The sequence below is a fragment of the Taeniopygia guttata genome, chromosome 2 (genome assembly GCF_048771995.1).
Source record: "Taeniopygia guttata chromosome 2, bTaeGut7.mat, whole genome shotgun sequence".
Taxonomy (NCBI): domain Eukaryota; kingdom Metazoa; phylum Chordata; class Aves; order Passeriformes; family Estrildidae; genus Taeniopygia; species Taeniopygia guttata.
Window position 1 is genome coordinate 133,507,204 of NC_133026.1, and position 14,776 is coordinate 133,521,979.

General features: G+C 38.3%; 1 protein-coding gene across 32 annotated transcripts in view; it reads left to right on the forward strand.

Annotated features, from left to right (window-relative positions):
• Window positions 1-14,776, forward strand: part of OXR1 (oxidation resistance 1) — a 338,566-nt gene that overhangs the window by 315,337 nt on the left and 8,453 nt on the right. For 21 of the 32 annotated variants that reach the window (XM_030266557.4, XM_072924916.1, XM_030266543.4 and 18 more), the window contains 2 exons: window positions 9,967-10,047; window positions 13,286-13,411. In XM_030266557.4, the coding sequence (XP_030122417.4) occupies window positions 9,967-10,047; window positions 13,286-13,411 (207 nt within the window). Of the gene's footprint in view, window positions 1-705; window positions 848-9,966; window positions 10,048-13,285; window positions 13,412-14,776 lie in introns of those variants that run through there. The other 11 variants (XM_030266545.4, XM_072924926.1, XM_030266562.4 and 8 more) reach the window with 3 other exon arrangements.

Sequence of the window (14,776 nt, forward strand, 5' to 3'; positions counted from 1 at the left end):
AGGAGATTCTTAGAGGATTGTCATGCTTTTTAGTATTGCACGTGCCTGTTTAAATAAACATCCTTCCTTAAGGGAAAAAATAATCGTGATTCCAAAAATACTTTCTTGCTGGGACTAGCATTTAACCCATAGAGCAAATTTAGCTTATAGACAAAAGGGTTCATTTTCATCTTTTAGCTTACAAACTGAAAAGGATGAAAGACTAACAGTTTCCTAATGCTTTAAAACCCTCCTTTTTTAAACAATGTTTTAAATCTTTACTGACTCTCTTCTAACTGATTCTGGACTCTCAGAAATTACTTACATTGTTTATATAAGGTTGTCAGCATAAGGAAGACAAACTATTAGTTTAATATTGAATGCAAACACTTTACTATTAGAAATCATTTATGAGCAGTTACCTTATAACCAAATATTGCAAGCAGTTCTTGGGGATTCTTTTTGTGTTCTTCAATATTGTGTATGAAAAATTTGGCTCTGTATCTTTAAATTCTTTGGCCTTTTAACAAACTAGTGCTTTGCAGCCACACTCGAGCACAGGAAGCCTTCCTCCTCGTGTATCGTCATCATTTGCGATACATCCCCCTGCTGCACACTCGCTCATTTGCTCCCCGCCTTGTCAGTCAAATGTGAGCGTCCAGCAAACTATCCTGTCACGGCGTCCTGGGGCTCTGCCTGCGCCTGGCGCTGACAGCAGGTACAGAGAATGCTCTCAAACAGCCTTGAACCGGGGTTTTTGTTTCATTTCTTTTTTTAGTGTTGTTTTATTTTTAGAAGGGAAATGTCTCGTCTCTGGTATGGGAAGAAGGGAAGAAAGCACCAGCCAGTCAATCGTAAATGCACTCTGGTAATTTTCAGTGTAGTATCTTCATGTCTGTTATTGCAGTCTTTAAATGTGGTGCAGAGACAGTTTGTGGAAGTTCAAATTTTGAATGTGTAAACAAGATGCCAAGTCAAAAATTTTCATTATCTTTTGAATAGAATCTAATTACTGGTATTCCTTTAGCATTAGATAATAGAAACTACTTTGAGCATTAAGGGGTTCAGCAGTTTTAAGGTGGTTTTTCCCTTTCTTTTCCCTTGGAATAATAAATTTTTTCACAAAAAATATGCTTTATTCCTAAGTACCAAGACCAAGAGTTCACAATGGGCATACAATTAGAGAAGTGTAAATTTCCTGACTTACCATTAACTTCTCCGAGGTCAGTCAAACATATATAGGTCTGATAATACTTCTAAATTCATGGACATGAGTCCATTGTTGTCCCATTGTCATGTTTATAGTGAAGGGGAGGAAGCAAAAACACTGGCTTTGAAATTTATTAGATTTATGAAAGGAACTGGGATTTTTCAGTGTTGTTTTCCCCAAACAGACTTTTTGTAGCACTGTTTAATATGTAGTAGTATCTAAAGGAAAAGGTTTTCACTGCAAAACAACACCTTGAGGATAGGGAAGAAGTGTTCTTGATAATAGACTGTGCTTTTACCCACTGGTAAATTTGAAAGATAACTTTCATTTAGACTCTCCTTGTGACAGGAGAGTCTAATTCTTAAGAAATACATCTTACTGGGTTTTGAAGCATACTTCTTCAGGTGCTGTTGATTTGGGGTTTTATTTTTTTATTTATTAACAAGTTTTTATTCTTTATCTTTTATGTTTGTTTTTATCTTTATTTTTAGCCAGGATACTTGCAATGTATGAAATTGACTTGTTGCAACAAATGGTTCTATAAAACGTGTGTTCCTAAATACACATTTTTGAAGTTATACTCTCCTGACTTTTCTCTGTGGTAGTGGAGTAGAATGGATATATATATAATACTTAAATAAAATGTAATGTTATTTTAGCATACCCTATAGTAGTGTAAAAACTATCTGAAGTTCAGTTTACAAAAAAAATGTAGTTTTTAACATGTATCTAGATACATAGATAAATATATATAACTTGCACAGATATTTAGAAAAGTAGTAGTATCCCTTGTTATAATTGTTTCCCTTGGGACAAATACTGAGCTTTAGCCAGAGTCTAACTATGTTATAAAAAGAATATTTATCAGCTTCTAAGGACAGTTTGAATTAAAGAAGACTCTGTGAGAATAAGGATCAACTTTGCTGTGAGAGAAGTAAAGAACAGGTTATTTTAATTTGGAAAAAGAGAGTAGAGAAGTACCTGCAGATGGGGATATTTTTTAAATGTTGCTATGTCAATAACACAAGCTTTGTGCGTGAAGTTGGGTTTTTTCTTCAATGAATGTTCATAAGCGTAATGTGCAACTGTAACTTTTTCATAGACAGGAAAGAGTATTGTTATAATTATTCCTGTTATGCACGACCAGTGGAAAAATATTAAGAAGACTGGCAGCATATAAAGTATACAGGTTTCTGACTGAATCTCTCATTAGTGGTTGTTCTGAATTTGGGTGAAGTCTCGTCTGACATGAAATAACAGTTGCTCGGTTAAATGAAGTGATACAATAAAAGAAAAATGCTAGCTTGAAGCAACTAAGTTGCCCTAGATCATTTACTGGGAAAGTCTTTATTAATTTGAGCTCAGCATTGAAAGGTTTGGTACTTTCCCAGGGTAAGAAATCAAAGTTTTGGTGACTTACTGGTATATTATGCTTCCCCTTTAAAAAGCTAGTAATGTCAGCCTCCTGCATTTTAGTATATGTTTAGTATTTACTGTATCTCTTTATTTTATGGCAATACAAGGGATGCCAGTAAGTTTCTAGAATGTCAAAAATGCAAGCAATGTTTCTTCCTGTTAAAGCATTCCAGACAGAAGACAGTCAGACAATGCAAGAGGACAAAAGGTGGATTGCTGTCTTTTCTGTGCATCATGTTTGTGCTTTTGTCATGACTGCATGGTCTCATGGAGGCCTTTTGGAGCAAGTCCAGAGGAGGGCCACTGAGTTGATCCAAGGGCTGTGTTTTGGTATCAGCTGGACACCTCTGTTATGGAGACAGGGTGAGAGAGTTGGGACTGTTCAACCTGAAGGAGAGAAGGCTCTGGAGAGAACTTATTATGGCGCCTTGCAGAGCCTGCAGGAGCTCTCTTGTAAGAGAGCTGGAGAGGAACTTTTCACAAGGGCATGTTGTGATAGGACAAAGGGGAATGGCCTTAATGTGAAGGAGGAAAGATCTAGATTAGATACTATGAAGAAATTTGCTATGAGGGTGGTGAGGCATTGGAATAGATTTCTCAAGATGATTTGTGAAATTCCCATCCCCAGAAATGTTCAATGTCAGGCTGGATGTGGCTTTGAGTAGCCTGGTATAGTGGAAGGTTCTCTGCCCATGGGGCTGGAGCTCTATGGTCTGTAAGGTCTGTTCCAACATGAACTATTCAATTATTATAGTTCTCCCACTGAGAATTATTTGGTGTTACATTGTTTGCATTTTTAAAAATTATGAAATACTAGTCTACCTTGACAAAGTCGAAGTAGAGTAGCAGAGGAGTTTTCAAAAAGATTGTTTTTAAGTTAGAAAAAAGAAAATGAGTAGTAAAGGCTTACATTTTTCCTGTATGTTTTTAATGATCTGTGGAATCTGAAGTTGATCCTTAATTAACTTTTTTCTGCTTAAAGCAGGAGACAAACATTTTCATACTGGGCTGTGGTTTAGTTACTTCTAAGCCTGTGTAGTGCTTTCTTGTCATACCTGAGAGGATCTTTGCAAGGCAGTATCAGAACTGAGATGTAACCTTGCTCAGTCTGCCTTATCCTGTAATGGCAGCTTGCACTCAAGCAGCAGGTGCTGTGGTTTCAGCAGCTGAACCTCTGGTTTCTCTGCATGCAAATGCTGAAACTTCCTTAAATAGTTTTGCAAGGCAGCTGCATTTTATTGGTCGTGTTGCTACAGATCTTTTTTTTGTTAGGACAAAATGAGTAAAGTTGTCTGGCTTGCTTCTTTAAGAAAGTAGTTTTCTTAAATCTAATTCCTAGTTCTTTGCACAAACATCCTGAACTGTTTAATGTTTTGCATGCTAAATTTAGTAATCTTGCTGGTATTATGATATCTCTCGTGTGAGTGTTTTTTCATATCTTGAAAAAATAGCTTCTTATTAAGGTCTGCAGACTTGATGTAACACTTTGTGTGCTTCAGGCTTTGTTTACCTTCTTTTCAAGTTAATTTATTCTGGTTATTGCAGATACTTTTATCATCAGTATATGTTAATTACAGTTTGGTACAGTTGCTGTGGACTTAGAGCACTTTGAGGCAGATATTTAACAGCTCACCCTGCAAAGCTGTGGGGACAATTACTGGGCACAGGGAGAGTGCTGCTGTCATGTGACCTGCTCAGCATTTCTCTCCCTGCTCTGGAAAATACCCTAATGTGCACAACAGTTTGAAGAGGGACAGTTTTAAAAACACTGAGAGAAGGAACCATGGTGACAGCCAAACCAGGGGACTGCTGTCATTGTATGGTCCTTCTCTGCATAAAATGGCCAGCTGTCATCCCTTCCCTTCCTAGTCACCAGTAGTTTCAGACTGGGAACTGAATTGACTGAATGTCGCAGCAGCTTTCTGACCACAGAGAGTGGACACGGGCTTTCCCAGGCATTTTCCTGGGGAAGGCTGTGAAAAGATCAAAAAAAAAGAATGAGAAGCAATTGTTCTCTCCACTTGTTACACCTACTGTTGTGCACATGTGGAATGTGTCATAAACATTTGTTTACCAAAAAGTAATGTCTTAATTAAACACTAGATAGTGTTTAGATAAATTGACTAATTAGGCCAAAGCTGTATTGGACTAACTGTAAAAGTTACTAAGTTTCTTAATAAGCATAGTATAATATAGTATAAAATGATATAATAAAGTAATTAATCAATCTTCTACAATCATAAAGTCAATATTAATTATTTCCCAGCTAAAGACCTACAACAACAGACTGAATACCGCACAAAACAGAAAATTAATAGCTTTGCAACCACTTGCTTTAAAAATTAATCAAATTAAATAAGTCTTAAGGTTTGGGTTTTTTTTCAAATGATACCTTACAGCTGTTTATCTGGTGCAGTATGAGCTATGAATTAATGCATTTTTGTGATGTAATAAATATGTCCCATATAATTCTATTTGATATGGTGGAGCAGAGTGCTTCTTCAATATTGTCTTCTCTCCAGCAGCCTGATATTTTTGAATGGAAACTAAATTTGTCTGAGAAATAAAACTAGTGTTTTCTCTTAAAATATTCATAGCAGCATTCAGTTCGCATAGGCACCTTCTTATTGGAAGGTATTCCAAAGTAACTTTAAGTGGCCTAATAAAACTACATTGGGACTTTTTTTTCTTCAATTAAGTATCCTGAAATATTTTTGAATCTCAAGATTAATGTTCATGAAGTTTACAGTTCAGCCAAGTGCACACCTATATATTAAGATTCAGTATTATGTATTAAGATTCAAAGTAAAATTGTTCAGCTTGTGTTCTTTCTCAATACTTGTTTTTTTTATTTCATATTCTGAGTTGGTAACAAGTTTACAGATAACATACATTTCAGAACCATTTTTGCCGTTACGCTTTATCTGTTCTTAACTTCCAGAAGCACTGTTCAGCTCTGATAAGACCCTCCCATTCTCGAGGGAGACGGTGAGACAGTTTCAGCTACTTGTTAGCTCTGAACGTTTAGCTGTGTTTGTTTTGAGGGCAGCAGTGAAAGCTGTTCCCTGTTAGCAAACAGGCATGGGGGGGTGGGGGTTGTCGCTTGTGGCTTTGTTAAACGGAGGAATCCCTCACTGGTGTAAAAAGCATTTTTTACATCTGCAGGATGATATTATCAGTAGCTGAAGAGGCTGATCAAACATTTAAAAAAATTTAACTGCATTTTCATGTGTGTGGTTGAAGGACAATAAATATTCCCTATTTGGAATTTTGTCTTCAGTTTCATTCACTGCAAGTGGCCAGCATAACTTGTAAAGTGAGGTATATTTTTGAGATATTTACAGAAAAACAAAGTTTAGAAACATGAGTTTCTCCAAAAGGAGGATCCTGGGCTTCTTGATTGTTTGAGTCATTATTATCCAAACCCTTGACTTATTGCATTAAATATTATAACTGTTGGATGATTTGCTAAGTGGTTAACTCACATATACATGGGAGAGGTTAAAAAGGTTATGTTAAAAAGTTAAAAAAAGTCATGCCACAAGTCATACAATTCATCCTGTGTTTTTTCACCAATGCTGCCAATATGAATACAGCAGGTAGTATTAGATCTCTAAGGACATATTCTATATCTTTTCAAACTTGGAATTACAGAATCACAGAATAAGCTGAGTTGGAAAGGATCATCCAGTCCTGGCACTGCACAGCACCATCCCCAAAAGTCATACCATGTACCAGAGAGCATTGTCCAAACACTTCTTGAACTCTGTCAGGCTGGTGCTGTGACCACTTCGCTGGGGAGCCTGTTCCAGTGCCCAACCACCTTCTGATATATCCACCTTTTTCCAATATCCAAACTAAACCTCCCCTGACACAGCTTCAGGCCATTCCCTCAGGTCCTGTCACTGCTCACCACAGAGCAGGGATCAGTGACTGCCCTTTCTCTTCTCCTCATGAGGAAGTTGTAATTGCAGTGAGGTCTCCCTTCAGTCTCCTCCTGGCTGAACAGACCAAGTGGCCTCAGCTGCTCCTTATAAAGTTTCCCCTCAAGGCCTTTCACCATCTTTGTTGCCCTCCTTTGGACACTCTCTGATAGTTTTCTATCTGTCTTTTCTTTCAGCACCCACAACTGCCCCAGCACTCGAGGTGAGTGCCCCAGAGCAGAGCAGGGCAATCCCCTCCCTGCCCAGCTGGTGATGCTGGGCCTGATGCACCCCAGGACCCCCAGGTCCCTTTCCATGGTGCTGCTCTCCAGCATCTCAATCCCTAGTCTGTATCTATGTCTGGGGTTGCTACATCCCAGGAGTAGAATTCAGCACTGTCCTTTGTTGAACTGCATGTGATTGGTGATTGCCCAGTCCTTTGATTTGCAGAGGTCTCTCTGTAGGGCCTCCATCACTTTGAGGGAGTCAGCAGTTCTTCCCAGTGCTGTATCATCTGCAGTAGACAGTTTCGGAGCCCTTTTTGCCCTGAAGTACACCAACAATCCAGGCTATGCACATTATTTGTTTTGCTCTATTCCAACCAGTGCCCAGATTACCTATAAGAGGTTTGGCTGTTTTTCTCTTCTCATACATTCATTTTAAAGCAGAAAAATGTAGAGGGAGAACAAAGCATTTTTCAGGAACATTTTCTGATCCTCAAAAATTAGCTTTGGTTATCCAGGAAACTGGATGCTGAGATGGCTTAGTAAAGAGAGCATAGTAAATAAAGCACATAGCAAAGTCATATAGGTAGATCTTAAACTAATTATTTTAATGGAAGAATTTTATCACAAGGAAGTACGTTGTGCTGAAAACTGCAGACCAATATGATGAATATGAATTTGTATCTACTTTTTAAATGAAATGTGTTCCTTTCTAGGTATTTCTCATACCATATGAAACACTATGTTCTGTGTTTAAGAATCAAAGTAGAATGAGGTAGAAGTAGATTCTGGAATGATAGGAAAACAGACAGCTGATGGGGGGAAGGTGTGGGGCAGGAGACAGAAGAAAACACTGGTTTATTTAGCTTGGTGAAGTAGACTAAAAGATTAATAGGACTATAAGGAAGGAACATGAGGAAATCTTGATGGAAGAGGAAATAGCATAAGCAGTCTATGAATTAAACCAGTTTATAAGGAAGAATAAACTTCTGATGTTACTACTAACATTTCAAAGCAGTGCTCTTGAGCTGCTGCTCTTGGCAGCAACAAAATGGTGTCTGTTTGCAAGATAAATCTCAATTCCTGAATGAAGTGGAACGTAGTTGCTAGTAAGCTTAGATATGTGTGACTTTAAGGTTCTGTAGCTAATTTAATAAAGAAGTACATAGTCTTGTCCACTGCAAAGCAAGAATAAAGCATGTTGGCCTAAACCACAGGCATTATATAGAAGGCCAGGTACTGCATCTGAAAGGTTGAAGTATATAATAATTTGAAGCCTAGTTCAGTAATGAGTGGATAAACTTGAGGCAGTCTCATGGTTTGCTCATGGAACATAGTATGAACTGTATACTTAAAATAAGCTCTGGGTTTGAGAGTGTGGGTTCTTTTCCTTTAAATTTCCTGTGGCTAGTTTGACATTCTCTGACATGTTATTTATGACGTTTGTCATTGCATACCAATGGTCTGCCATTATGCAGGTTTTTGTTCTCAAAACAAATGGAATGTGACAGTGTGCAACAGAGTCAGCATGCCAAGAAGCTATTATATTGTATACACATGAATAGGTATTCATGTTTCTCTCAAGCAAGAAAACTAAGGCATCTCTATGGCATATGAAAAGGTCAATCTCTGAGTTAAAAACCTGATAAGCAATTCACAGATGCAAGATGATAATGAGTGTGCATTTGAGAGGTTGAAGGCAAGATGTCAGTGCCCATAAAACCGTCTACATTTTCACTATGTGAAAAAACAACTAAATAATGGTGTCAGAGATTTTGAGATTTCTTTTTCTCAATAATTTCCTTAATTAATCACATATTCATGGCCTGTAGTAAGTTACCTACAGCGTCACATGTGGTAGGCTGTAGCTTAAAGAAGCAGTAAGGCTAAATAGTCCTCACATTACTGCTTTCAGGGTTATTATGTTCATAAGTTGCTGGTGTGAACAGTGTAAATTTGCAATGAAGTGTCATAGCAAATAAAAGGATAAAACTACACTATTACTCACATGTTTGAGTGGAATACTGTTAAAGCTTTACATATAGCTATGTGACTCTGAATGCACAAGCCAATGCAATTTACAACAGTATTCGTTATCTGTTTTGAGACAATAGTAGAAAAATAATGGAAGTAAATTGAGTGCTAGTAATGACAGATTATTCAGTAATAAAGCTGGATGTCACAAGTATTCCTTTTTCCTTGCCTTGCAGTTGCATGGGGTAGAGTGAACCATCGCTGCTCAAGAGCCAGTCATGCATGACTGTGGGCTCTGTACTCAGGACAGTGGCGAGTATCTGGCCAAACTCCTTGTAGTAGGGACAGGTAGATGGGGAGCTGCTGGACTTGTGGTTGTCTTCCTTGCACTGTGGTAGGCTCTAGAAGTTTTTAATATGCTCTTACTACATGGGACATCCATTTAATCTCTCCACCAGCTGTTTTAAGATGCTTTCATACCAATGATGATTTTGAGTTGTTCTCAAAATCACATTATTTGCTCTAGTTACATCAAAATGACCGTTGTAGTCCTTTAGCCAGCTTGTTGCACCAGAGCAGCATGTTCTACAGCTTTCTGACTAAAGACTTTCTGGCTGTACACCTCCTGCCAAAGTGGAGATGCCATTTGAAGTGAATGTGTTGGCAGATGAGCAACTCCGGAAGCTTTGGAGGGGAATAGAAAGTCCAGGATAAAGAAATTTTCAGGTTGTATTGGGATGTTATTAAACTGTAGTCCTTCTCTTCACTGCCAGACACAAGAGTTAGAGCTTACTGAGAAGCCTGAGATTTGCTTCTAGTCTTCATCTAGGAAAGCAAACCAGGTTCATAAGATTCATTAATCCGAGTGTAAAGAATGTTTGAGAGGACCTTGGGCTGAAGAATTTGGGTTAAGGCATGTAACTCAGACTGACTTTTCATTTAGCATCCTGATACCGGAAACTTTATGCAGTCCTATATCAGTTCTTTGTTCATCCTAGATCAGTGAGATATCTGACTGCTAGTGCCCTTAGTGTTTATTTTGTAATCTTGCTGTGTTTACTCATGTGTCTAAAATCACCTACATGTGCACTGTCCTTGCAGAAACAAACATCTTTTGGCCCTTCTTGTTTGTTTGTCATTGCACATTTTCCCTTCATTACTCTCCTCCAGTTTTCTTTCATACCTTTTTACTTTTCTTCAACTGTCAGTGGAATTATTGTCTTCCTGTCTCCATATTCAGGTAGTGTCAGTGGCTGAGTATCACCGCAGGATCGATGCTCTAAATAGCGAAGAACTGCGCACACTCTGCAGACGTCTCCAGGTGCCCTCTTCAGTAGTTTAAATCCCATCTCCAGATACTAAAACATCTTTCTTTGTAGTGTCTTGGATCAGGGCAATTCCTGCACTCAGTGGGTTTGTCTTGTCTACAGCACTACAAGGACCCAGCAGAAAATTCCTTTGTTTTGGATGTATTTAATTGTGCAAGTCTGTGATGGAATCAGTAATTTTATGATGGAATTACTACTTCCATCTTTTTCACACAGGAATTTTCTGTTAGATTTTGAAAATTTGTTTTCAGTGCCGCTTGACTTGCAGTGTTGTGTTTTAACTTCTACTTTAGTCTGGTGTGTTGTGTTAGAAGCTTCCCTAAAAAGAATGCAAAGCAGGTGAAGAATCAAAACCTTGTTGCATGGGTGTTTAATTTTATATAGGAATCTTTCATCAAGAATCTCACAGTACATGGCAAGTATGAAGCTTCACAACTTCTATGAAATAGGTAAGTATTTTTCCCATTATAAAAGGTAACTGAGGCAGTTCAACGTGGCAAAGGTCATACACATGCACACAAAATGATATCAGTTTGGATTTTTGAAGGTCTGTGGCTGTGGATTGAAACTGATATTTGCATTCTCTTTAGGTGTTCCTTAGTTTTTTAAGAAGTATAAAATTGTTAGCTGCTGTGCACATTATACATGCCTTACTGATGGAAAGCATAGCTTAGATTTCCTTAGAAGCATCAAGTATTTTGGTTTTCCCTAGTACTTGGCTGCTGAAAATGTCAAATTTTTTTCTGTGTTTTTTATTTCTTTGATCTTGGCCTTTTTTACGTATTAATAAGCAAGAATTTTCTTAGCTCTGATATTTCTATTTGTTTAATAATCCAAATTAATTGCTTCAAAATATTATGTAAGTAGTACAATTATATAGATCAATAATGAGCATGAACCTTGACACCAAAAGCTGCACTGTTTTAGGAAAGTCAAGAATCTTACCAAAAAAAAAAAATTATTCCCACTTGAGAACAGAACTATTCTGTTTTTGGCAAGTGGTGGTGCTGGAGAATCCCGTTATTAATGTTCTGGAAGTGTAGAAGCTCTTTCCAAATGCATTTCACCTGATATGCCCAAACTCAAGGTTTAGGCTGACGAGAAAAATCTGATGTGATGGGCTGCAGCCTATAAACTCTGCTCTGAGGCCATTTGAGAGTTGTGTTCTCAAACGTGGTGTAGACTGTGTGGCATTTACCAATCATGGAAGCCCCTGGAATCTGACTATAGCTCAGTCTGCTCTGTCCAACTTTGGTGGGAAATAAATCTGCAGATTTCGAAGCTAAAGTGCTTTCTCAAAGATTCTTTTGAACAGACATTCTTTGCTTCTACAAAGTTGTGTTCTTCCTAGAAGAAAACTGCTTTACATTAATAATAATAATAGAAAAGGAAGAAAATCCATCCAAAAAATACCCCAGTCCCCAAAAACTCAGTTTGCCACACCACTTGAATCCAAATTATTCATGTTTTGCATGGTGCTCTTTAATGACAATTTAAGAATGACAAGTGCAAAAATCTTTCTGCTCTACAGTTGGACAATGTTGAACTTCTCTGGAGCTGAAGCAGTAATGTGATGGATGACAGGCATTTAAAGTGGAAAATACTTGGACTATGAAAGAACATTTTAGAGATAGCACTATGTAAAGTAGCATGAAGGTCATCTTTTTGTACATGAAGCTATATGGATAATTGCATTTTTTGTTGTGATATGGAAATTAGTGCTTAGACTACATTGGAACTTCTTGTTACCTGCCATTGAAAAAAGGAAAGCTTCAGCTTTTTTCTTGCTTGATACTCAGTTTAAGCACACCTTTTCTTGGGTTTGGAATTAATACTGTAATTGAGTTACTGTATGAATATACTTTGATATGTTGACTTTATAAGCCCTTTTTAAATAGAGTTTGCGATAGGATCTTTTTTTCATAGTTCTTGAGGGAGATGAAAAGGGTGTCCTTATTTTTTTGGCTCAGGTGGCTGTATTTGTTTAAATATTCCTATCTGTATTTCAGAGTTTTCTTGAATTGTCTTTTTTTTTTTTAATTAACTAAGGAAGTTCACAAAAGGTTGGCAAAATTAACCATGGTGATACTGTGAAATATTGCAGTTGTGTCCTGTATGTTTAAAGTATGAGGGATGTGACAAACTGGATTTGGCAGGTATTTTCTTGAAATTTTCAGGATTCAGGTTTTAATTTGGACAGCCTGGCTTTCAGTGATACTTGGTTAGGCTGAAAAATTTTTCAAATGCACGTAATGTTGTTAAGATTTCTTTTTTCTTTCAACATTTTAGTCTTGCTGCAGTGGCTTATCTTACTAACTTCCTCACTTTGCCCTACTCTTCTGTTGGATTTCACTGTTCCTAGAAAGTTTTAAATATCCCTGCAGCTGGATTTATAGACAGAAATCTGTTTGGATTGCACCTATTCTAGTTATCGAGACATGGCACTTTAACTTGGAAGTAAGAAGCTGTTGTGAGCTACATCTGATGAGGAATTTTGTGGCCTCTGCCATCTCTACTCAGTAGAGTACATATGTAGGTCAGATATTTTAAATTACTGCAGGACCCTGCATAGTGTGTCTTTGCCAGAGCTCAGTGCTCACTAAGCAACTTAAGTATTACTGCTGCTTTCCCATCCCACCATCTCAATTCTTTCTTCTTTGATTCCCATAAGTACTCTGGCAGATCAGCTTATGGAGCAGCACTGTTCTTAAGGCTCCATTCAAATGGTTTGCTCAAAATATATGGCAGCAGTCTTTCCAGAGTGTACTGCATTATCTGAAACATTTTCTAAATACTCTAAGAGAGCATTGATTCAGAAGCTACTGAGAAATGTCTGTATTGAATTTTTAATTCCTCTCATTTCTGGTTTTTTTTTTTTTTTTTTTTTTAATTACAGTTAGAATACTATGTCAGTATTAAAATGCAAGAACTTTTTAAGGTATCTTGTAAAAAGCATTTGAAGCTCCTCAGCTGTGTATGAAAACTGTTTGTTGTTTTAGCATAAAACCATAACTTTCTCCTGAGTAGGTGTCCATGTAAGTTATTGCTATATAGTTGTGTACTAGTTTGCTATCGGAAACAGTTAAAATCTCTGTCAGATCAAATCTATTCAATTTTTAAACTTTGGAAGGACTTGCATAATTGATAACTGCATGATTTTAAACCTGTGAAGTTTGACCTTGTCTGCTAGTAGGGTGGCATGTACTTACTTTCTTGCTATTCTTTTTGTAGATAACAACAAGAGAAGATATCAATTCAAAACAGGCAACAACTATCAAAACAGACCTGGAGCCTGAAGCATTCCGGCCAAATCTTAGTGATCCAAGTGAATTACTACAGCCAGAACAAATTGAAAAGGTTTGCACTTAGATATATCATTTTTTACTTTTGCACATTAATGTATCACAAATGCTGTGATTGTAGTGTAAAACACAGTAAGAAGACCTTGTGTGATATTAAATAGAAGAAAATAAACTGTGTATATTCAAAAGATGGCTAAGACCACCTTTGGTTAGATGGCTAACCAACTGTTACCTCAGCACTGCTAAGTCCACCACTAAACTCTCCCTAAGTGCCATGGCTTATGCCTCCTTTAACTATTTTGGCAGAGATGGTAACTCAGCCACTTCCCTGGGTACCCTGTTCCAATGCTTGACAGCCTTTTCGTTGAAGAACTTTTGCCTAAGATCCAATCCACACCTCCAGTGGTTCAACTTGAGGACATTTTCTCTTCTTCTGCTTTGGGAAAAAAGACTGACTGTTACAACCTACTTTGAGGTAGTTGTAGAGAGTTATGAGGTCCCTCTGAGACTCCTTTTCCCCAGGCTTAACAATCTCAGCTCCCTCAGTCCTCTCCAGACCCTCCACCAGCTTCACTGCCCTTCTTTGGACACATGCCAGCATTTCAACGTTTTTCCTTTACCGAGGGGCCCAGAACAGCAAACAGTTCTCAAGGTGTAGCCTCACCAGTGCTCAGTACAGGAGGACAAGTCATGATTCCATTCTTGGCTGCCTGGGCATCTCATGTGCAGCTGTCAAGCAGCACCCTTAGGTCCTTTTCATCTTTCCAGCTGCTCTTCTCCCAGCCTGTAGTGCTGCATTTTGTGACACAAGTGGAGGACCTGGCAATTAGCCTTATTGAACCTCATACTGTTGGCCATGGCCCATCAGTCCAGTCTGTCCAGATCCCTCTGTGGAGCCTACATACCCTCCAGCAGATTGATATTTTAGCCCAGCTTGCTGTAATCTGCAAATAGACTGAGGATGCACTTCATCCCCTCATCCAGTTCATTAGTAAAGACATTAAATAGGACTGGCCCAGTACTGCGCCCTGGGGAACACAAGTGACTGGATTTAACTCCATTTATCACCACTTTCTGGGCCTGATCATCCAGCCGGTTTTTTACCCAGCAAACAGTGTACCTGTCCATTCTATGAGCAGCCAGTTTCTCTAGGAGAGTGCTGTGGGAAATGGTGTCAAAGACTTTACTGAAGTCCAGGTGGACAATATTCACAGCCTCATCCACCAAGCAGGTCACCTTGTCATAAAGGAAAATCACATTTGCCAAGTAGAACCTGCCTCTCATGAACCCACCCTGGCTGGGCCTGATCTTCTGGTTTTCCTGCTCATGCTGTGTGGTGGCACTCGAGGTGACCTGTTTTGTGACCTTCCCAGGCACTGAGGCCAGGCTGACTGGGCTGTACTTCCTGGGGTCCTTCCTA